Source organism: Lynx canadensis, chromosome D3, assembly GCF_007474595.2.
Source record: "Lynx canadensis isolate LIC74 chromosome D3, mLynCan4.pri.v2, whole genome shotgun sequence".
Classification (NCBI taxonomy): Eukaryota; Metazoa; Chordata; class Mammalia; order Carnivora; family Felidae; genus Lynx; species Lynx canadensis.
The window spans coordinates 79,251,841-79,275,636 of record NC_044314.2 but is presented as its reverse complement, the minus strand read 5'-3'; the positions used below and the strand labels follow the sequence as shown (position 1 = coordinate 79,275,636).

Genomic DNA, 23,796 nt, shown 5'->3' with positions numbered 1-23,796 from the left:
TGCCTTTTTCTAAAGGGCAAAAAGGAGCAATTGACCACTTCAAACAGTGCAACATTATCTTCATCCCTGTAGAAGAACTTGGAAGATACAGCTTTACCTGAAAGTCTTGGATGGCTCTTCTTCAAGAAGCAACCAGGGCTACGGAGAATGATTTCTGGAGGGCAGGTCTCCCTCTGAATTACAAACTGGTGAACCTAGAAGGGAAACTTCCTGCTACAATAACACAGCAAGGCGATGTGATGAACACTTTTATTTACAAATATAATTAAAAGCTCTGACAGTTATCATGCTCTTCCTTGGAACCTGAAAAATGTTTTGTTTTGTTTTTTTTAAAGTGCATGCAAAAGAAGTAAAGCCTTTTTTTTTTCATCATTTTTTATTGTAAGAAAATACACAGTTTGAAAGTGTGAATAATGCAATATTTATGACCAAGTTATGGGACTCAGGGAGGGGAAGGGAAATAAAGAAAAAGATCCAGATGATCTGATTGAGAGACAGTGTTGAACTCCAAATACTGAATTGGAAAAGGAGGAAGGTGGGGAGGAATAGGAGGAGGAAGTAAAAAAATTTGATCAGAGAAACAGTTAAAATACAATATGAAAATAAGTAATACCTCTCCTTAAATTCCTTCTATACACAAAATACACGATTTGCCAAAGCCCAATTTGTGCTACTGGGATTCTGTGAGCTCCTTAAGTGTATTCACATCCTCTGCAACAGCAGAAAATGATTATGATACAATCAGAATATGCTGAAGACAAGTTAAACTCTTGCCAGCAGGTTCTTAAAAATCACAAGATCTCTTCACCCCGCCCACCCCCCCATCCCCAAAAAAGTAATAATATGTCACCACTGATATGTACATCACAATTAGTTTCTGTAAAATGTATCAAATTTTCAATCTTTAATAAAACTTTGTTTTTTTTTATTCCTGATGAATAAATACCAAAAAAATAAAATAAAATAAAATAATGCAGCAGCTAGTTAAGGTGTAAGGCTGCGGATATTGTGTCTCTCTCCCCCTTGGCATTTATTATTATTATTATTATTATTATTATTTTTATTTTTATTTTTTTTGCTTTACTTTCACAGATTGGTGGTAATGAGTGATTGCTTAAAGCAATATATACCCACTTTTTTGTTGTTGTTGTTGGTTTATTGTTTTGTTAGAACTGTCTCCAAAGTTTTCACTGAAACATTTTGAATCACATCAATACTGTGACGTGTACTATGAATAGAAGAGATGGCCAGGTTTTGGCCAGCACTGAAAGTTGACACGGGGGGAGGAAGGGGCCCCTGATGGAGTAAGAATAAACAGGCACTAGTCCGACACGATGTCAGTAAGAGTAAGAGAGAGAGAGAGTGAGAGCAACGCCCGTTAAAATGGGGAATGTGGTTTTGCAGGGTCTGAATTTTTTTCTGTTTTCTTTTTTTTTTCTTTTTTTTTCTTTTTTTTTTGTAAATGGCAAAAAAATTTAATCTCATCTATAGTCCTCCTTAGGAAAATCTAATGTAACCAAATTCCCAAATCCCATTCTGAGGCTCTCCATGTCAAAAGTTTCAATCTCTCGCTCTTGCCTTTCCAATAGGTACTTTATTCTCTCGCTGCGTTCCTTCTGAAGGGCAGCCAGCTCTTCTTCAATCTGAAAAAAGCACAAGCAAGGAGCCGCTCTTAGTGGCAGGCGCTCACAAACACACACATCCACACACATGCACACGTGTGACGAACGCACACCCAGGAACTAAGCGTAAACTAGACTGGGGAAGGCTGGGAGAATCCTGGGATAAACATCTTGTATCTAGTCCATTATATTCAAAATCTGCTCACAAGAGTAACAATGTTTGGGGCCCGCCTGGGGCGAGCCGGCGCTATCATTCTAGCAGACCAAGCAGCTTGGCTGATCCGGGTCAGTGTCCTGTCTCAGCAGGAGATGGCTCAGGAGAAGCTAAAAGACACTCAAGCACAATTAGACTGTGCTGCTTTCCCATAGAGAGCCAAATGCCCCCTGGGTCATTAGCAATTTAGTTCTAGAACAGGAGCTGTGAAAATAGTCTCTTACGTTGGTCTCAGGGAAGTATCAGAAGAAGGTACAGATAACTGGTTAAGCAAATAAATGCTTAACAGCTTTTAGATGCTTTATGAAATCTTTTCTACTCCCTATTCCTCAGCAATATTTACAGCAATGACTATTTCACTTCTGATAACATTTATTATGCGGGGCAATATCAGCTTCTCTTCCTTTTAATTTCTTTTAAAGAGCCCTGCTGGTGATTTCTTTCGGTTTAGAAATAGCTGGAAATAAAAAAACAAATCCGCATCTGGCTTCCTCGTACCATTCAGCAGCCATGCTATCCGCTCATTGTGCCTTTCACATGTGTGCTATCAACTACCGGGTGACCCATGTTGTTTTCCTGGCTGTGAAGGCACAGGGTTTCCTAGCAGGGTAATAGCTGTGGGGTCAGACTTAGGCGGGTAACTTCAGCATTTGGAGCCTTAGTATCCTGCCTGTGGGATGGAGATCAGGCCTACCTCTCAGGGGTCCTAGGAGTGTAACAGCAGATAATGAGTGAACAGCGCCCGGTTTAGGTGCAGGGGCCGGGCTCCGCGAAGGGCAGCTCCCTGGGCCAGGGCCCGTCCTCCGCGCAGCTGTGCGCGACCCAGAGTAGTGCTTTCGTACCTTCTGCTCAAGATGTGCCCTGCGCAGAGACACCCTCTGCTCCAGCTTCTGGAGCTCTCGCTCGTGCTGTGCCTCTGTCTGCATCTTGATCTTGCTCTGGTAGGCGTTGAGCAGCTCCATCTCCTGCTGTAGCTGTAGCCTCAAGGCCTGGCACTCCGCTTCTTGCGCCTCATCGAGCCGCAACTGTGGGGCACAAAAGACACACGCTGTAATTCATCCCTGGCTCACAGTGCCTGCTGCCTGCCGGAAGATGCCTCCTTGTGTAGAGTGGAACAGACCCCCTCAGAACACCAGAGGCCCCGGGTACATTCAGAGTTAGAAATCAGAAATAGTGCGTTCTGCCCCATGGGCTACAAAGTTCTACAAACACATTCCTAAAGCATTCTTTCTTAAGGAAACAAACACATTCTTTTCTTAAGAAAAACTGGTTTTCTTAAAACCACAGTAGCAGGGGTCAGGAGGGCTACGTGCCCCAGTGATGAAGCCGGTGGGTTTTGGACGTAGACTCCCGAGCTTGAGGTCTACTCCACGATTCGCTCGGGTGTGTTACCTTGAGAAGTTACCTCTCCGGGTCCCGTTTTGTTCCTCTCAAGAAAATTATCAGTAATAGTTCCTACTGTCTAAGATTGGTATGAACATTAAATGAAGGAATTCACACTACATCCTAGGCATGGTTCTAGATGCATACCAAGCGCTTAGTAAATAGTAGCTGTTATCACCATTTTGGTTTTGACTAACGATTTTCATACTTACGTATCTTTAACTCTCAAACCACCATACATTGACATATCCTTAGCTCTAAAAAAGGAGTCAAATCTCCATTACACTTGGGGCCTATCCCACAGTACACTTATGATCCTAGCAAGTGATGGCGGTCCCTACTGCTGGCCATACAAGTTGTCCTGCTGGCCAGCCAATCTAAAACTCGTCCCCGCAGAAGATAGCCAAGGTTCAAAATCTCTTCCCCACAGAAGATAGCCATGATGATCTCAAGGAGCACATTTGGGGTTGAAATGGCAAAGCCCAGATTATAAAGTAGGCCAATAGAGTGCCCCTTGCTCCCTCTAGCTCCTGAACTTTGTATTATTATACCACGCTACTGATCCTGTATGGGGAATGGGCCAAGTCAGCCAGCACAAATGCCAACCTTTCAATGAGCATAACTGAAGGTTTGGGGCTATTAGTGGGACTATGTTTTGAGATTGATGATCCTCCTGTCTTAGGCTTGGTTTTGTCTAAATCTATCAGGCCCTCAGTTTAGCTGGGAAGTTAAGAGATTAGAATCCTTGAATTAGGTAGTTCTGCCAACACTGAATTTATCCACATGTTTCTACACAGACCACTTCGCCAAGACACTTATTCTCCATTTTACACTCCCTTCCCTAATTGGTGCAATTTTTGACAATTAGCAATATATTTCAATATCTTAAGAAACGTTTGGTATGTTGTTAGAATAGTTTTAGGAAGTTATCTGCACAGTGTCTTCTTTAGTACTTTAGAGAAGTATATCACATGAACATAAAATAAACAACAATCATATCTCCATGGTATTTTCTAGTAATTAATCCTACCCGGCTTTCACTAAAATCCGCTGAAGAGGAAACCTCTTTTCTTATTTTCCCAAATGAAGGGAGAAGAGACACAAGATATGACAGTCTGCAGCAGGAGGAGCCTTACAGATAAATGCCAAAGGGTTTACTGGCTCCCAATAAAATGTATCAATTCCCTCTCAATATGGGAGTTTCCTCACCAATAAAGGGAATGAAAGTCTGTCCTTTTCTACTTGTTTCTGTTAATTGTTATGAGCCCTGGCCCAGTGGGTGAGAGGTTCGTCCTATGGGCAGTTTAGACCATTGGAACGTCTCCATCTTCTCTTCTTTCTGGCGTTCTATTATTAATGCCCGTAACTATGTTATTCTGTACCAGCTCTGCTCTGTAAAAGTGCCAGCCTAGAAATCAGAGAGGATATTCCAGTATCTGCTGTTCATCATCCCAAAGTTGCACATATCAAACTCATTAAAATGTTTTAATGAATTGTAGGTAAATACCATGTCTGTTTCCTGAAGCGGATTAATGTGAATGAAAGGAGGTGATGGCAGCTTCATAACGTTATATGGCCAGGCTTACGAACTCCTCCCGAAATGGGGTCAAATCCCAGCTTCATCACTACTCAGCTAACTACCACTGTGTGAGCCCCAAAGCCAGGAGCTGGCACATTATAGCCCAAGGGCCAAATCTGACTTGCTGCCTATTTTTGTCAATAAGGTTTATTGGAACACAGACATGCTCATTCATTTATGTACCATCCAGGACTGCTTTTGCACTACAACAGCAGAGTTGAGTAGTTGTGACAGCGACCCTGTGGTTCACAAAGACTAAAATATTTATTACCTGCCCCTCTACAGAAACAGTTTGCCAACTCTTGCCCTAAGCAAGTGGCTTTACTTCAATAAACCTCAGTTTCCTTGCGGGTAAGTTGGGGTTGAAACAGCAACTACTTCAAAGGTGAAAGGGGTTTCACAAGAATGAAATAACACTTAAAAATATCCAAAATAGTGGCTGGCACATGGTAAGGAGTCCTAAAGGATAGCAGCATTTATCATGCCTACTTGTATCTCCTCCCTGCTTCAGAAGAAAGGGCATTTCCTTCCTTTCATTCAAGGGCAACCGTGAACCTATATTCTTGGAGCCCATTCTGTCCATCTTCTGTAACAATCATTCATCAAGCACTTGGTGTATGCCAACCAGGAATTGTTGCAGATGCTAATAACACAAAGATGAACAAGACGAAAATCCTACTGGCCTTTATGTCGCTAGCAATTCTCTCTCCCCTCTCCTACCCCTGAACCTCTCCCTGTACTTTCTCATCCTGCTCCTTACTTCTATGGCAAGGGGTCTTTATCTTACCTGACTCCCAGCAGCATTTAATACCATGGATTGCCTTTTCCTTCTGGAAATCTCTCTCTTGTCTTCTGAGATACCACAGCTTCTTGGTTTTTCCCTCCCTCCTCTCCTTTCCAGCTACTCCCTCCCTTCCAGCCATTATACATGGGCTCACGTCTTCCTCTAACCTCTCTTCCTAAGGAATCTCGTCTATTCCCAAGGCTGCCATTACCATCTATATGCGGATGACTCCCACCTCTACACCTCTATTTCAGACTTCTCTCCTGAGGCCCAGACTAGCTTATCTGGTCTGCTAGGGACATCTTCACCTGGATGGTGCCCAGGCCCTCAAGCTCAGCATGACTAATATTAGCTAATGATCATTCCCTTCCCTCTTCCCCAAGCTGCTCAACTTCCCTCTTTACCACAGAGATAAGTGGCACCACCATCTACTGTTTTGTTCAAACTAGAGACTGGGAGTCATCCTTAATCTACTTCATTCTCTGTGTCCACTCTGTTACTAAATGCTTTCACTTCCACCTCCTGCTTCTCTCTCAAATTTCATCACTTTCTCCATCCCATCCCCCCTTCCGGTCTAGCCACCACTTGCTCCTGCCCAGGTAAAAGCAGCAACTATATATACACCATCCCCTGAGATCCATCTGACCATCTTCCAGGCCATTCTCTGCCTGTCACTGGACTGATTGTTTAAAAATGCAAATCTGATGTCAGTCTCCCTTCCCTCCCCCCACCACTTAATGCTATTCTATGGCCTCCCATTGCTTTTAGGATAAAGAACAAAATCCTTAAGAAAACTTACAGGCCCCTGTGTGATCTGGCCCCTATTTACCCCTCCAGTCTTACTCTCATTTGGTCTTTGACTCGTTCTCTATATTCCAAACATAATGGACTCTGAGCTCTTCAGAAGCTCCTATCTTTACAAATACAGTTCCTTTTGCCTAGATGTGCTCCCTACACCTCAGTTTAAATACTCATTGTATCTGTGAGGCCTTTTCTGACTCTCCAGACGAGCCTATGCTCCTGATTACATTGTTGGCACATTGCACTTACTCTGCCATTACACAGAGAGGACTCTTTTGACCTGCTTCCTCACTCCTCCATAAATTCCAAGAAGACGTGATTGATGACTGTCTTACTGCAGTACCCCAGGATGCCTAGAGCACGGTAGGGCACTCAATAAACACTTACTGGATGGATGGATGGATGGATGGACGGATGGATGGATGGATGGATGAATGAATGCACTCTTACCCTCAACCTCACGTTTAAGCCTTTCCCAAATAACAGAAGTCCTCTTTCAACTGTCTCTTCCTCTAGCTACAGTTCTTTCTCCTGTCCTTCACTGATGAGCAGCTGGGAAAAGTAATCTCATTCGTTATAAAGTTTCTATCTCACTTTATAATCACGTTCTTCAACGCACTATAATGTCTTTCACTCCCACCCCTCCACTGATTGTCTGTGACACTCACTGGACAAATCCACTGCTAGGTCTGGCTGGTCTCTCTGCCACATTTGAAATGATCAGCTAGAAGCTTCTGTTCTGGTGTCTATGACATGCTCTCTCCAGTTCCCCTCCCACAATGACTGTTCACCTTCTTTGGTCTGCTTCTACTCTGCTCTCAAATGGTGGTGTCCACAACTCTTCCCTTGGTCCTCTTCCTAATAAAAATCTCCTGTCGCTAGAAGGACAGGGTATTCCCAACAGCTGCAACTTCCCCGTCTAACATAACACGGATGCCTAGTTATTTGTTTTGCCTACTAACACTCTCTTGAACTATAGATTTCTATCTCTGTACCTCTCTACCTGGATACCCATCTAGCTCAGATAACACGTCCACAACTTGGTCAATTATCTGCCCAGCATCCAAACTCACCCTTCCTTCTATTTTTCTATCTTGCTAAAATCATGACCCATTCCACTGTTATTAAACCTACCTCCCAAATTAGTCACTGAGCTCCCTCTATTCTAACTTCTAAATATTTCTCAAATCCTTCTGCCTCCTCACCATCTCCAGGAGCATGTTCTCAGTTCAGGCTTTCAATAGTTTTGTTCCTGGGTTATAAGGTTTCCTTACCGTCTCTTTATACCTACAGTTGCCACATTATTGCCAGTATGTTTCTAGACCATAAATCTGATCCTGTCACTTTCCTTCTTAAAATAGCCTTCAGCAGCTCTCCACTGTTAATAGAATGATGTCCGAACTCCTGACTTTTGAGGGTCTGATCCCCAACTGTTCACCTGCTTCCCTTTATACTCCTGCCATAACAACTACTCAATGTTCTTCAAACGTGCTGTCCTCTTTGAGGCTTTGCATCTTTGCATTTACTGTTTCCTCTGCTGGGAATAACTTTTTCCTTTTCCGCCTGTTTGACAAACGATTACTCTTTAAGACTCATCTCATTGGGGAAACTTCACTGAATCACAGGCAAGCTCCCATCCTTGGGTTACCAAGACCTTTATGACCTCTCCAGTTTGGGCTCCCACCATCCTCCTTGAACTTTGTATTCAAACCGAAGTTCTTTCAGTCCCCAAATGCACACTTTCCATCTTTTGGGTCTTTGCCCACGTAGGCCCCTTTCCATGGTGCCTGTTTCCTTCAGTACATTCCTTCAAGCTCCTTGGCTCTTGCTGGGAAGGTTTCCCTAGACCAGATTAGCTGTTCTTACTCATCCTCCCATAGCTCCCCATACCTCCCCATACCTCCCACTGCAAAGCACTTATTATGCTTTTTTATTATCGCTTAATTATCTGACTTTTTGACTAACAAATAGTGTGAAGACAAGAACCAACTGTTGTTTCTCGAGCTTATGACTCTCTCTGAGCCCAGCAGAGTGCTGAACACAGATGCTTAGTAAAAGTGTATTGAATGAATGTGTCTGTGTGAGTGTGTCTTATTCATTCGTGTCTGACACTAGTTGCACAATCTTTGATGAGTGAAAAAATGATATTATGTGCAGTATCTATCCCATCTTGCCCTCAAAGTCCCTATGTGCCACGGGTCTGATTTAGCATGTTATTCCTTGAGCTCTGTCTTACAAGACACACTCCAGCAAGTATCCACATTGGCTTGGCTTTATTCAGCGTCGTCACTTCCTCGGTTCTTTGGGCAGAAAAAATGCCAATATCCTAAATTTGTGCAAGAATCATCTTGGGAACAAAAGGCTGGATCTTGAATTTTCTTGATTCCCAAAGCTCTTGAAGGTGTGGCACCAAACCTAACCACTTACCGCTTGAGAAGCCATCATTTCATTTATACTCTGTTCATACTGCTCTGCCAAAATGGCAAGTTTTCGTGTCTGCTCATCTTTCAGTGTCTTTAAGATTGTTTTGTGCTCATTCTTTGGAGTAACTTCCAACTGGTGATTCTTGAGTGCTTTATACTGTTTGGTCTGTACTTTGCAAGTGTCCTGAAACTGTTTTTTGATTTGCATTTCCATGGCCTGTGCAGACAAAAACGCAAATACATTAGTAAATACAGAAAACTTCCATTGTAACGATACAATACAGGTGCTGGGACCCGTTGTCTTTTGGTGCAGGGACCCACATTGCTAGTCAGTAATGATGAAAATAATACATACGACACAGATAAGAGTTAACTGCCAGTACTTTCGGTCTTATATTAAATACATAGAAGTAATTTTGAATTTACAAACGGATTTAAAAAAACGAACCACTACAAGGAGATCACAACTCTAAGCAGATTGTAGAACTACTGAACTAAACTACGAAGCTTAGTTTGTTGAAAGCCTGCTCATTATTTTAATGGCTTCCTAGTCAAAATCTTCGGTGTCTTCTATTGTTTGTTGTTTTCTCCCCCTATGATTTTTGGTCATCTCCCCCTGCCCAACCCAACCCATTTCCAGGTGAGAAAGGGGGTGGCAATGTACAAGCTGGCTGTCACTGCTCTGCATTTCCTTGACAAATCAAGAACATCTGGATAATACCTCACATCATAATCCAATGCCACTGGATTTCAGCCTAAGTGTAAAGGGAAAAGTGATTTTAGATTTCTTCCCCTGTGAAGAAGTTAGACTTTCACGTGGCAATATCAAATATGCATTTTGGCAAGGAGGAGGTAGGCCGTGTTACTTGAGTCCCGAAGGCGTTCATCAGGTTGCCTCATGGTCACATGTGCATATCACGAACACTTGGAGTTGTGATGACAGAGATCACTAATTAGACAGGTTAGGATTTGGCAGGTTAGGCAGGAGCATGGCCACTGTGAGGCTGGCCTTGTATCTCTGTCAACACTGACAGCGACCCCCTTGACATACAGCAATGGCTTAGTCCACAGAGCCTGTGAATCAGCAGTCAGCTAAAATTATCTGCAGGCAGTGAGGCCCAAAGGAATTCCAAATCTCTAGTGCAGGGTCTGGCACATGTAGATTCACTCTTCACTCCCATGCAGATGTCACTACTCAATCATACTCTTTCCTACCAAGCTTGGATGTAGCTTTAGACTTTCTCAATATAGAAGCACTCAATGTAGTTACTACGAATAATCCAGCATGACAGATGAAATCTCTCTGCCATACACCTGCTAGGTAACTTCCTCATCTCCTGGGATTAGAACCACGGGCTGCTGTTTGTCCGCAATTTACCATTTTAAAGAGGGCAGGACATGAAGGGGTCAGAGAAACTGCAGGCCATTATACAAAGAAAAATGGAGAGATCATCCAGTACAATGGTTTCCAAAGCAGCATCTCCTCAGGCGTTTGTTATATACGGCCTCTGTGCTTCACTTCTGGAGATTCTGATTCCGTGGGTGTGGGGCCCAGAAATTCGTAATTTTGAGGAGTTGCCCAGGCACATCTGACAGTCCTCCAGGCGCAGGGACTACGTAATCCAGCACAACTGTATCCTGGAGCACAAATAGGGAACCACTTCCGTTTCCTCTTACCTTTAAGTTTTTTGGCTGTTGCCGAAGTTCCATGACATGCTTTCTGTGCAGTTCCCTTTCTCGCCTCTTATTGTACTCCAGCTGGTTTTCCAGTTCAGTCTGGTGCTGTAGACGGATCAGGTCCATGCGTAGCTTCTGTAACGTGTGCAGCTGCCTGTACTCCAGCTCTCGCGTAGACTCGTCATGTCGGATTAGCATGGCATGTTCCATCTCCTTCTGGGTCCTCTTTTTATTTAGTTCCTGCATTCAGGAGCAAAAGACACATGGCGAGAGGTGACTGGAGGTGAATTAGAAGGAATGCACCACTAAGTGAGAGATGGCGAGGAATGGCACTACTAACGGTTTCTTAATTAAGCCCATTAGCGCTCGGCAGCACAACTCAGTGAGAGCAGATTAACTGTCCCTGGAGGTTTAGGTTCTGTTTGTGGGTCCATCACTTTACAAGATGGGCAACTTCACAGCCATCACAACTACACCAGCCGTAAAGTGGGATTAATTCCACCTGACCCCTTCTTATCTCCTAGAGCTGCCATGAACCTTCCTCAGGTGAGGTCTCCTGGAGAGATCTAAGTACATTTTTCTTCAGTTACGCCACTGGTTCTCAATATGGGCTGCCCATTAAAATCATGTGAAGAACCTTTGCAAGCTTAAGATGCCTCAATCCTACAACCTGAAGTTCTGATAACTGTCTGGGGTGGGACCCTGACATCACTATATTTAAGAGTTCTCTAGGTGAATCTAACGTGTAGTCAGACTTGAAAATCACAGACTTAAACTGGCAATGTCTGCAATATTCTTAGTTTTCTTGGGAAAAAAAAAAAACACCTCGTTTTTGCATGTATTAGAAGTAGGCCAATGATCTGTTTTTTAAAATCTCAGAGTAGGGGCACCTGGGTGACTCAGGTGGTTAAACATCCAACTTCGACTCAGGTCATGATCTCACGGCTAGTGAGTTCGAGTCCCACGTTGGGCTCTGTGCTGAGTGTGGAGCCTGCTTTGGATTCTGTGTCTCCCTCTCTCTCTGCCCCTTCCTTGCTCATGCTCTGCCTCTGTCTCTCAAAAATAAGTAAACATTAAAAAAAAAACAAAACATCTCAGAGTAAGGGCAGGCTGGGAAAAAACAGATGAGATCTCTCGTCTTCCATTTTTTCCATTAGTCTGTTTAATGATTTCTGGATCAAATCATTCTGTTCTTTCCAGTTCTACTCATGTCTGTCTGTCTTCCTTTTCTTTTACTTTTTGTCCTGCCTTGTACGTTTGTTTTTCTGTCTTTAAGGGGGGAAAGAAAGAAAGCTAGAAAAAAAAAAAAAAAAGAGAGGTAGTCGGGTGATATCTTGTCACTCACCAGTTCAAGAATATTTCCTAAATGGCACCATATCCAAGATCTGAACCCTGTGCTCTGGGTACTTAAAAATGTTTACTAAGCCATGATTCTGTCCTCAACTTGCTAACACTCTAGTAGGGAACTGTACTACACAGTTGTTGAAGTGCTATATGCTCAACTCACAGCCAAGTGAATCAATCCGTTTTCTCTCCTGGGAATTTGGAATTGGGATGCAGAGACAGTTAACCTCTAAGTGTGGCTGGAACTGAGGGGCATATAAAAACTACATATGTGGTAGCCACCCACTGCTATGTGGGCTGAGGGTTAGAGAAAGCTGGACTTCAGAACATAAAGAATGAAAAAGAAGACAGACATGCAGGGAATATAATGATGCCCATATTCCTAACTGGTAAGCTGTCCTGTACACTAGCTGTATTATTGCTATTGGGTTCTACAAAATATTTCTATATTTCTGTAATGAATTCCCTGGTTTTGGCTTAAACGAGCTCAAATAAATTTTACTAACATACAGACAAAAGAACCTTAATTAACACAAGGAAGTAGGTTTTATGTATAAATTAAAAAAAAGGAGAAAGAACAATGTTGAAAGTGGTAAGTGCTATAAAAGAGGCAAACTTTATGCTGTAAGATTTCTGCAGAGGTTGGTATTACTATTAGTTAAGAAGGTCAAGGAAAGAAGAAGGCTTGTGAGTTGGACTTTCAGTTAGAACAAGAGTGCCTCTCTTCTCTGATGGCATCCACTACGGGAGAAAATGCAAGTCATTTATTTTCACACAATATCAATAACATTTGTATATTGGTGTTGGTGAGAATATCTTGCATACTTGGGCCTTGTATGCATTTGAAGAGAAGTCCTTTAAACAGCACAGCATCTATTACTGGAGCAAAGTCACTAATCATTCATTTGTTTATTCAGCAAATATTTGTTGCACATGTCCTATGTGTCAGGCACTGCTGTAGGCACTAGGGATAGAGCCATGAACAAGTACATCCCCTCAGGGAGCATGTTTGCTAGTGGGGAAATATCTAAAGTATAAATGCAATTTGTATTTGTTTTAAGGGAAAAAGATAATCTCCTAGAGCATCGCTCCCCATTCCCTCCTGCATTTTGCTTTCCCTTGTTTTATTTTTCCTCTACCTGGACCATCAAACGGTCTTCTTTTAAAAATCAATAACTGGCCCCTAGGTGGCACCAAAGGATGGCGAGGCCTCAGAGACTAAAGCTATTCTAGGCCAGTGACCAAGAGAAAAGCCAAGGGAAGCCCTTTCAATTGGTAGAGGTCCTGTTCCTAGATTACTATTTCATTTTTAACCTTTGAGTACCAGGTCTCCCAATACTGGACACTTATTTCGTTACATGTTTTCCTACACTGAGAAGTCCAAACTGAGTCTGGGCTGCCCAGAACCCTGAAACATATGGGGGGGACAAAATACAAGACAAAGCAAACAACACTTTCAGAAGAAATCAAACGGTTTCCTTTATGTCTAACGGGATGTTTCAGGATGCTAGCCACAGGATATCTGCATCCGAAATGCCAGGGCTACAGGTGACTGGTTTTAATAACATGCCACCCAGCTAATTCTGATGTATTGTAAAGTTTGAGAATCGACAGAAAAATATTCAGGGTGTGTGAGTCAGTCATTATGTATGATGTTGGGCACGCCTTTTAATATATGTTTTAGTTTCCTCAGGTGTAAAGTGAGGATAACAGTACCTACACCATGAACTGTGATTCTTTGTGAAGAAATGAAAGATCATAAGAACATGCTTTGGAACATATTAACGTATCATTATTATTTTTCTGTATTCAGAAGTGAAAATTTGCATATAATATCTCAAATCTAGTGTTTATAAATGATTTAAAAAGTGAGAGAAACACGATAATGAAATGGTTTTCCTGTCAACAATTTTAAGTTATTCCCTTTACCTTTAATTCATACATCTGGGTTGCTGAGACATAAGTTGATAAGCTGCCATTATTATTATTATTATTATTATTATTATTATTTTGACTTTTTATGAGCCTATTGCTGTGCCTACGTAAAAACGTGTAATGTGCTTTCAGTTTTTAAAGGTGATTTCTTGCATCTCATTCCATGCCACCGCAACCCTATGAGGTGTTAAGATTGCAAGGACTTACCCCTTTTACATATGACAGTAAAACATTTGGGAATTGAGAGACTAACATAAGATCATTCAATTTCCCGAAAGCAGAACTAAGGCTAAAGCTCAGGTTTGGGGATTTTCAACAGTTCCCATTAAAAGATGTCCCAGAGAATGGTTTACGTTTTCCTGCGTTACGCTGTCTTTCAGCCTGTGACACAATATTCTGAAGAATCCCTCTGTTCTGGCTAGACACGATGCAGTGGTTGTTTCATCTGTACAAATGACACAACGTACTGTGCGCCTGTGTGCACACCTTTAGCTCATACCAATTAACTAAAGTGAGCTGAACAAAAACAAAAGCAGATTTAATGTACAAGTGATTTTGCCCACCAACGCACTCCACGCCTATATGCCCTGGAGGCGGTTTAAGCTGAGAGACACAAGGGCCCCCTTTCCCTTGGCTCACATCACACGCTGTGTGCATCTCCCCAAGCTGAGAGAGAGCTTAGTGTCAAAACACATGTACTTTTCATACACCACGGCCCCTGAACACATCACCATACTATATAAGACCCTACGTCCTGTGTAAGCTGTGAATCCAGGCTGTGTCCCATAATAAACCCTTCCCAGCCACGATCCAAGTGCGACTGACTTCTTTAAAGCGAGTTGATCTCGCTCAAGTAAAACATTTTGTCCTCGTGCCCGATGAGGTTGAGTAAGAACTAGAGTTCAGACTTTTGATGGAGATGTTGTTAGCCTATGACATTTAACGCTTTCTTAGTTTCAGTTCTTGGTTTCATAACTGGTTAGAAAATAGCGAGCGTCTGTGATGATAGAGGAAGAGGCTCAACCCAGTCTATGGTGGTCCTTTTAAACGTTTCCATTAACTAAAAGGATTGCTCATACTCAGTTTTGGCAAAGAAATAGACAAGTGCTCTTTTTGGTGGGAGTAAAACCCATAGAGGGCAGTTTGGCAATATCTATTAAAAATTTACATATATACACTGTGACCCAGAGACTCCACTTCTGAGGATATATCCTACAAAATATTTGCATACATGTAAAAAGATCTGTGTACAAAGAGGCTCCCTGTGGCACTGTTAGTAATATTATAAAACGTCAACAAAATATCCACTGAGAAGTATGTCATTAAATAAATAATTTTATAGCCATACCCCCCAAGTTTACTATTAATGGTTAAAAAGAACCACATAGGGCTGTATGTCCTAGAGAGTAAATGAGAAAAAGAAAGAGAAGAGTTACAAAACAGTATACTAGACATTTTTGTAGGTTCAGTATCCATTTCCCTTCTCTTGTTAACAGGCTCCTCTTTTTTGCTTGAGAAACTCCTCCACCCTATCTGTAATCAGAGAGTAGCCCTCCTAGGAATTTGAATCTGAAGCTGAAATGATACAAAGATTAAATATGGTGGGAGGAAATACAACCAAATGGCAGTGCTCTGAGGAATGTCCATTAGGCTCTTGCTCTCTAGGTCACAGAATTTGCTTTTCCAGCTTGATTCTTCATCTTTTCCAGCTTGGTTCTTCATCGCTGTTATCTACCGCATATCCTTCCAACAAATTCCTTTCCACGCTCATGCAGCCAGGATTTGTTTCTATGGCTTGCAAATCAAATAAACCCACTGATACTAATGTAACCTTAATTTTGTAAAGTTAAAGTTTTATATAAGCTGAATGTATGAGTACATACATACAAGGAAAAGGAAATCTGGAACTACAGATGCCAAATTAATGGTAGTCAGGGTAGAGACTGGGCAGCGTGGGATTATCAAGAACTTTCACTACTCAACTATGTATTTTTCTGTGTTTGTCTTTTGTTTTAATGCTCTTGCATTACTTTCGTACATCAAAACTTAGACTCTTAAAAAAGTACCCTTATAAGAGTTATTCTTCACTCAGTTGATTAGAACCTGGTTCTAGTGAAGTCACAAATAATAGTTTCTATAACTTTTGAGGAATAATTGTCTTCTACAGCTTTTATTGGCACCGATTGTTCCCTTGGCTTCACACTTCTTCCAAATATGTGCTATCAGAAGAGAAATAACTGCCAGATGAAAAGAATCCCAAACATCTTATTTCCAAATGGCTACTGGGCTTTTTCACTTGGGCTTTTTTGCCTTCTAACAAATATGGCAACATGTCTAATATGGAATTAATCAGTTTCTTACTGACACCTCTCTCTAGGCTTCTCTGTCTCTGACCAAATTTACATGTAACTAAGCCTTGAACCCTAGAAATAACTTTGATTGTACCCTCCTCTTTCCTCTCATATCCTACAGTGTGCCAAATCCTGCTTATTTTATATTCAAAATACGTTTCAAATCCGCCTGTTTGACAGGTGCCACCAGCATCTTTGTCCATACCCTATTTCCTACCACCTGATCACTTTGCTTCTAGTGTCTTCCCCCTAACCCAATGTTTCTCAACCTTCTTCTTCTTCTTCTTTTTTTTTTTTTTCCTTTTTCCATTATCATCATTTTTATGTTTTCATCACCGGGAGCTTTCTAGATTTCCCCCTGCCCTAAAAGGTGAATGAATACTACCTGATACACTGTATATCCCTTTATGTACTGTGGCCATTGTAATATCTGAGACCCCTCTCCCACAAGAGCCTATGCTTACTCCCCCGGGGGCACTACCACCCCCCCCCCCCCCCGAGAATGCGTGCTAGAATCAATCTGTGAACTGCCACCAACCAAACTGGGCTAATCTCTCTAACGCACAGGATTAGCATATCACTCGCTGCCTGGCTCAAAAACGTGCAGCGGTTTGTCTCTCTTCCGATGAGACAAGACAACACAGACAAAGGGCTTGGGCCTGGCTCACTGCATGTATCTGATAAATTTTAGTTTGCTCCATCCTTTTTCCCTCCCAGTTGACTGCTGCCCTCCAAGGAGCTCAGAATGTACTGATGCTCATTCCATAAACGTGCCTTTGGCGCTTCTTTCCCTCGCGCAGACGAACGCTGGGTTTTTCGCAGACTTTGATATTTTTACCATGCTAGCTCATTTGCGAGGGTTTCCCTGATTACTCCAGGTCACAACGATTTCTTACTGAACTTTGTATCTGCGACTGAGTCACATTCTGTGCTCATCTCAGTGAATAATGTCTTATTCATCCAGTTTCCCAAATTAGAAACTTTGAAGCCATTTTTGACCCCTCTCTCTCCTGAAATTCTTAGGCCGTTCGGTTGGAATTACTGTCAGTTCTGCTTCAGAAATGTCACTCAGATCCACTCTCCCCCCAGTGCCTCTTCCAGGTGGACCTAGAGAAAGAACGTCCTGGCTGACCTCACTGTACTTGGCTTCTTCCTGCTGTAGCCTAGCCTCACACTGGTGCACTAGGTCTTTCAAAGAAAACTCTCTTCACTCCCCTGCTGAAACACCTAGGATGGTGATGCAACTGCCTTCAGGCTAAAATGGAAATAACACGTCTTAACAAGGAAGGCCCTCTGCATTCTGCTTCTGACTCCCCTCGTTCTGACATTCCACTTCGTACACCCCAAACACTCAGCTTCTCATCAGGCCCTGAGCCCTCTCAGCCCTTTCATGACGGTATTCCCAGGACACTTCATTTATAGGTCCACTGTTGTACCTGACCTGTTACGTTGGAACCAGCCTGTTACATGTCTGTTTCTCCTCAGACTTAGGCTGCTGGAAGGCCGGATGTATACCCAACAACTCCGCAGTCCTGGCATCACCGGCACAACGCCAGGCACTAAGGTGGCACCGGATGCCTGAATGACTTAACTGTGGAGCATCATACCGTCACTTTGTGTTTCATGTGGAGCCACAAAAACACAACTGTTTGACACGCAGGCTGAAGGCAGAAATTCTCTTCTTTTACCTCTTTTGATTCTCCACCGCATACTATAGCTTATAATAGGTGTTCGATAAAACTGTGACATTTATTTGGAAAATGTTGCCTCCTCGTTCTGTAAATGGGCTCTCTTCTTCTACTCAGTGGTGAATTCATTCCCTGACTACTTTTGCATACCTGCTGTGGGTCAGGCACGGCAATAAAGACTATAAACACGGGATGCCTGGGTGGCTCAGTCGGTTGAGCGTCCGACTTCGGCTCAGGGCATGATCTCGCAGTTTGCGGGTTCGAGCCCCATGTCAGGCTTTGTGCTGACAGCTCGGAGCCTGGAACCTGCTTCGGGTTCCGTGTCTCCCTCTCTCTCTCCGCCCCTCCCCAGCTTGCACTCTGTTTTTCTGTCTCTCAAAAATAAGTAAACATTAAAAAAAAAAAAAAAAAAAAAAAAAAAAAAAAAAGACTATAAACGTGAAGGATATAAGGCCGGACAGACAGACAGGGATGACCCTCACAAAGCTCACTGTCTCGTAAGTCAGGGATGGCGGTTACGAATGTAATAAATACCTCCCGAATGTTCTGCTGCTCCACCTCGTGCCGCTTGATCATTATTTTCCGCTTGAAGAAACGACAGTTTTTGTCGTAGTACAGTCTCTGCTGGGTGAGAAGGTGGGCTTCCTCTTCAGCCTGCGTGTGCTGCAAGTTCTCTTTATGCTTGGATATCCGCTCTTGCTTTTCTTTCTTGGGTGTGCTATGGTCCTCATTCATCTCCTTCACAAAAAGAGGAACAAAACAAAACAAAACAGAAAACTTGCTGGTCTCATCGAGCAAAGGAACTGATAGTTTCTTACAATATGGTAGATGAAATTGCTGGGAGAGCAGCTGAGAACAAGGACAGGAATGCTTGGTGCTGCAATCCTTCTCTCCCAACTTGTGTTTACTGATTATTTAAGTGCCAGGGAGGCCTGCTACTTCCCAGGTCTCTGGCTTCTCAGCCTCGGAAATAACCGGCTCCCTCATTCGATCAACGTACACTTACTGAGTTCTCATCATGTGACAGGCACTGTGCAAGGCGCAAGGATGCAACGGTGAGCAAAAGAGCACGATAACCACCATCGTGGGGCGCCACAATGTGGAATCAGTAATTAATCGAAGAACCAGAGAAATGAACCGAAAATTACTGCCACAGCTGCCGTGCGGGTGGAGGACTTGGTTCTACCAGGATGTTTATTTAAAAGAACCTATTTGAGGGGCGCCTGCGTGGCTCAGTCGGCTAAGCGCCAGACTTCGGTTCAGGTCACGATCTCACGGTCTGTGAGTTCGAGCCCCACGTCGGGCTCTGTGCTGACAGCTCGGAGCCTGGAGCCTGCTTGGGATTCTGTGTCTCCCTCTCTCTCTGCTTGCACTCTGTCTCCATCTCTGTCTCTCAAAAAATGAACACACATTAAAAGACTTTTTTTTTAAGAATATATTGGATCTTGGTAACAACTAAACTGAAAACTTGTAGGAGCTAACCAACGAAAGAGGAGAAGGGAGAAAACTCTGGGCAGAGGAAACGGCATGTGCTAAATCAGGTGGGTTATTTGAAACATGGTGCAACTGAGGAGCGGAGAGAAGGCCCAGGGTGGTGGGTGCAGTGTGACATGAGATGAAGCAGGACCCTCAGAGGCCTCATAGGCCAAGTTAAGGACACTGATCTGTAGCACAGGAGAAAAGGATTTTACACATGTGGGAGTCACAGGATGAGATGCATCTCGAAAAGATAACCTGCTGCCATGTGGAGCAAGAGTAAAGAAGACAAGGCTGGGAGAAGCAGACAGATTTCACAGACAGGAGGTAACTCTGCAAATGTCTCTAGTGTGAATTTCAGAAAGCATTCCTTTTTTTGTTAAGTTTGTTTGTTTGTTTATTTTGAGAGAAAGAGAGCGAATGCACACATGCACGGGGGAGGAGCAGAGAGAAAGAGAGAGAGAGAACCCCAAGCAGGCTCTGCACTGTCAGCACAGAGCCCAATGCAGGGCTTGAACCCACGAACTGTGAGATCATGATCTGAGCCAAAGTCAGATGCTTAACCGACTGAGCCTCCCAGGTGCCCCAGGAAAAAAGTATCCTTTACTTGGTATGAGTGGGTAAATGAACCATTTCCAAAAGGACAAAATTCATAACTACTCTGGACCATAAGGGTAAAGAGAAGAAAGCAGGGAATTGGAACCCTTAAGATGTTACTTTACTCTATGGAGGAAGCAAGAAGACCATTTTTAGAGAAAGCACAGTGCACTCTTTTTTGTTCATATTGTTCATACCGACAGCTTGATCTATAAGATTTGGCTGACTGCTCAGTGAAAATCTCCTTCAAATGCTAATATCTATTTTACCTGATGTTTTGTGATATGGACATCAACACTATTTACAGTATGCTTGCCCTTAAACAAGAAGTCCTTGTAAATCAATTTTCAACTTTCCTGTTCTAGTGAAGTCTTGAGTGAAATAGCAGAGTCAACAAGACAGCAGACTGCATGGAGCATGGAGTAAACTGGGATCACATCAGCGAGGCTGGGTGACTCGTCTCCTGATGCCATGACTTCACTACTAGGTTTGGCATTAACCACTACATTGCACACCCAAATCCAAATGTGACCATGAAAACGCACTCCCGGGGCACTTGCGTGGCTCAGTCGGTTGGGCATATGACTCTTGAGTTTGGCTCAGGTCATCATGTCACAACTGTGGGATTGAGTCCTGCGTCAGTCTGTGTGCTGAGTGTGGAGCCAGCTTGGAATTCTCTCCCTCTCCCTCTGCCCCTCCCTCGCTTGGGCTTGCTTTTTTGCTCACTCGAGCACTCTCTCTCTCTCTCTCTCAAAAACAAAAACAAAACAAAAAAACAAAAAATAAAAACAAGCAAACCTCACTCTAAAATCAAGAATAAATTCTGTAGGGAAGTGAGTGCGGCTTTAACATACAACATGAGGGATCCCTGTGGTGATAGAAATGTTCTGTGTCTTGATTATCAATGTCAATGTCTTTTTTTTTTTTATTTTTATTTATTTTTTTTTTTTTAATTTTTTTTTTTCAACGTTTATTTATTTTTGGGACAGAGAGAGACAGAGCATGAACGGGGGAGGGGCAGAGAGAGAGGGAGACACAGAATTGGAAACAGGCTCCAGGCTCTGAGCCATCAGCCCAGAGCCTGACGCGGGGCTCGAACTCCCGGACCGCGAGATCGTGACCTGGCTGAAGTCGGACGCTTAACCGACTGCGCCACCCAGGCGCCCCTATCAATGTCAATGTCTTGTTTGTGATATTGCATTACGCTTGAGCCAGATATTACAGTGGGGGAAACTGGGTAATCGGTATACTGGATCTCTCTGCATTGTTTCTTGCAACTGCATGTGAATCTATAATTGTCTCAACATAAAAAGTTTACAAATTTCTAGTATTTTACAAATACTAGAAACTGTTATTACAAAATGTTATTGTTTATCAACAAAAAAAAAGAATAAATTATTTCTGGACCATCTGTCATCCTGTATCACTCACACCCCTGTCATCTATCAAACAGTGAGGATAACGGAGATTGTTCTGTCACTCTGAGGGCAATACCTTTAATATATCAATATCTAAATATACGTGCTACCTTACATAGAACTAAGCTTTACTTCATAAGGGGGATTAGCCTTGCACAGAAAGGCTTATTGAGGCTATCTCAAACTGAGTTTAGGCTTGTTTTTCTTCATGAGCATGTTGAAAGACTTATAAGTTTAGGCCTGTGGTTTCCTGCACTCATAAATCTGAGTACCAAAAATAGCCTATGCCTGAGGACTGAGTGAGGATTCTCAAATGCTGTTCTGTGGGAGAATCTTCTACAGGCTGAGTTCATGCAATCTCCAAATACCTTAGTGTTATAAAAGTTCAAAATGGTGGCTGCAGTCACAAAGTGTGGCCGCAGAAAGTGAGTAAATGCATAGTGTTAGACATCAGAATGTAACTGCAAATAAGAACATTTCAAATTTCTTAGGGAAAAGTCAATGTTATCCTGTGATCCAGTAACATCTTTCCATCATGATGTAACAATTAGGCTCAAGCAATAACTCAGAGAAAATAGACAGAATATGAACCTTCTTAGTTAGGCTATTTCTCCCTACAGCCTGGTTTTCTTTTCTTTTTCTTTTTCTTTTTTAATTTTTTAATGTTTATTGTTGAGAGAGAGAGAGAGAGACAGACAGACCATGAGCAGGGTAAGGGCAGAGAGAGAGACACACATAGAATCTGAAGCAGGTTCCAGGCTCCATGCTGTTAGTACAGAGCCTGATGCGGGGCTCAAACCCATGAACCGGAAGATCATGACCTGAGCTGAAGTTGGACGCTTAACTGACTGAGCCACCCAGGCACCCCCAGTCTGGTTTTCTAGACCTTATAGTGTCAGAGATTTTTCCCAGTTAGGCAGTGGGGATTAAATACAAAATTCTGTCAGTCCCAACAATCACCAGTGGCTCATCTGGGCAGGACTTAAAGATCCTGAGGCTCACCCCCACCCACTTGCTTTCACTTCCTAATTAAAAAAGAATTGGAGAGGAGCCTTGCTAAGTCCCATATTGTTAATGGAGACTATGAGCTCAAATAAATTATTTTACAAACTGAAAGAATGTCCCATACTGAATTTTATTAAACCTTAATACACCAGTAGTCTACAAATTAGAAATCCTAAGTCTTATGAGAAGGAAAGTCTAGGGAATTGTAGGCAATTCACCTATAAGCACTGGTGGGAGAACTGAAGAGATGTGAGCTTTCAGGTCACATTGCAGTTCCCCAGGAGGACTCTCCATGTCCACTAATGGTCCACAACCAAACTTTCAGGAATCAATCATTCATTTATCAGAGATTCACATGTACCAGGTGCAGGGATACAATCATGGGCAAAAAAAAAAAAAAAAAAAAAGGATAACTGAAAACTAGTGTTATGAAATCAGAGGCACCTGTCTCGGTTGAGGCAGTCAGGAAACGCTTCCCAGGGGAAATGATGTTTAACTTAAGGTATTAATAAACAATCCTAAGTCTTACAAGGAGGGGAGTAAGAATTAACAGCGGAGGGAAAGATTGGGGGTCGAGAGAACATCCTGGTAGAAGAAACAGTCTTCTCCAAAGATCTTGGAGAAAAGTGGAACTTGATACATCTGAAGAACCAAAAGGTGACCATAGTGGCAGGAGCAGTGAAGAGTCAGGGGTAGAGAAAACAGGTGGGGGAACAGCGGTGTGAGACGACACTGGAGGGGAGGCTAGCGGCCGATCACTTCGGGATTTCTAGTATTTTGATCTATCCTAAGAGCAACGGGAAGCCAACGGACTGTTACAATCATGAGGTTGTATGATGAGACTTATGGTTTGAAAAGATCACCCTGGCTGAAGTGGCTGAAGAATAAACTGGAAGTCGGCAAGAATGGTTTAGAGTTAGATCAATGATTCTTAAAATCTGATGCCTGGGGGAGCCTGGTTGGTTCAGTCAGTTAAGCATCTGACTTCGTCTTCGATTCAGGTCATGGTCTCAAGGTTTGTGGGTTAGAGCCCCACGTCGGGCTCTGTGCTGACAGCTCAGAGCCTGGAGCCTGCTTTCGATTCTCTCTCTCTCTCTTTCTCTCTCTCTGCCCCTCCCCCACTTGTGCTCACTCTCTCTCCTCTCTCTCTCAGAAATAAATAAATAAACATAAAAAAAAAAAATCTGATGCCTGGACTAGCGGCATCAGCATCTCTTGGGAATTTGTTAGAAATGCACATCTCGAATTCCACCCAGACCTACTGAATCAGAAAACCTAGGGGTGAGTTAGCAATCCATTTTAATAATCCCTTTAGGTGATAAAAGTTTGAGAATCAGGGGCTCCTGGGTGGCTCAGTCGGTTGAGCGTCCGACTTCGGCTCAGGTCATGATCTCACGGTTCGTGGGCTCGAGCCCCCCGTCAGGCTCTGTGCTGACAGCTCACAGCCTGGAACCTGCTTCGGATCCTGTGTCTCCCTCTCTCTCTCTGCCCCTCCCCCA

At 42.9% G+C, this 23,796-nt stretch overlaps 1 protein-coding gene across 4 annotated transcripts in view; it reads right to left on the bottom strand.

Annotated features, from left to right (window-relative positions):
- Positions 1 to 235: 235 nt before the first annotated feature.
- The window catches only part of TAOK3 (TAO kinase 3), a 180,998-nt gene continuing 157,437 nt past the window's right edge, over positions 236 to 23,796 (bottom strand). For 3 of the 4 annotated variants that reach the window (XM_030336405.1, XM_030336403.1, XM_030336406.1), the window contains 5 exons: positions 18,336 to 18,539; positions 10,484 to 10,723; positions 8,811 to 9,023; positions 2,679 to 2,861; positions 236 to 1,643 (listed from right to left, as the gene is read on the bottom strand). In XM_030336405.1, the coding sequence (XP_030192265.1) occupies positions 1,482 to 1,643; positions 2,679 to 2,861; positions 8,811 to 9,023; positions 10,484 to 10,723; positions 18,336 to 18,539 (1,002 nt within the window). In that variant the 3' untranslated portion in view covers positions 236 to 1,481. The remainder of the gene's footprint in view (positions 1,644 to 2,678; positions 2,862 to 8,810; positions 9,024 to 10,483; positions 10,724 to 18,335; positions 18,540 to 23,796) is intronic. The other variant, XM_030336404.1, reaches the window with a different exon arrangement.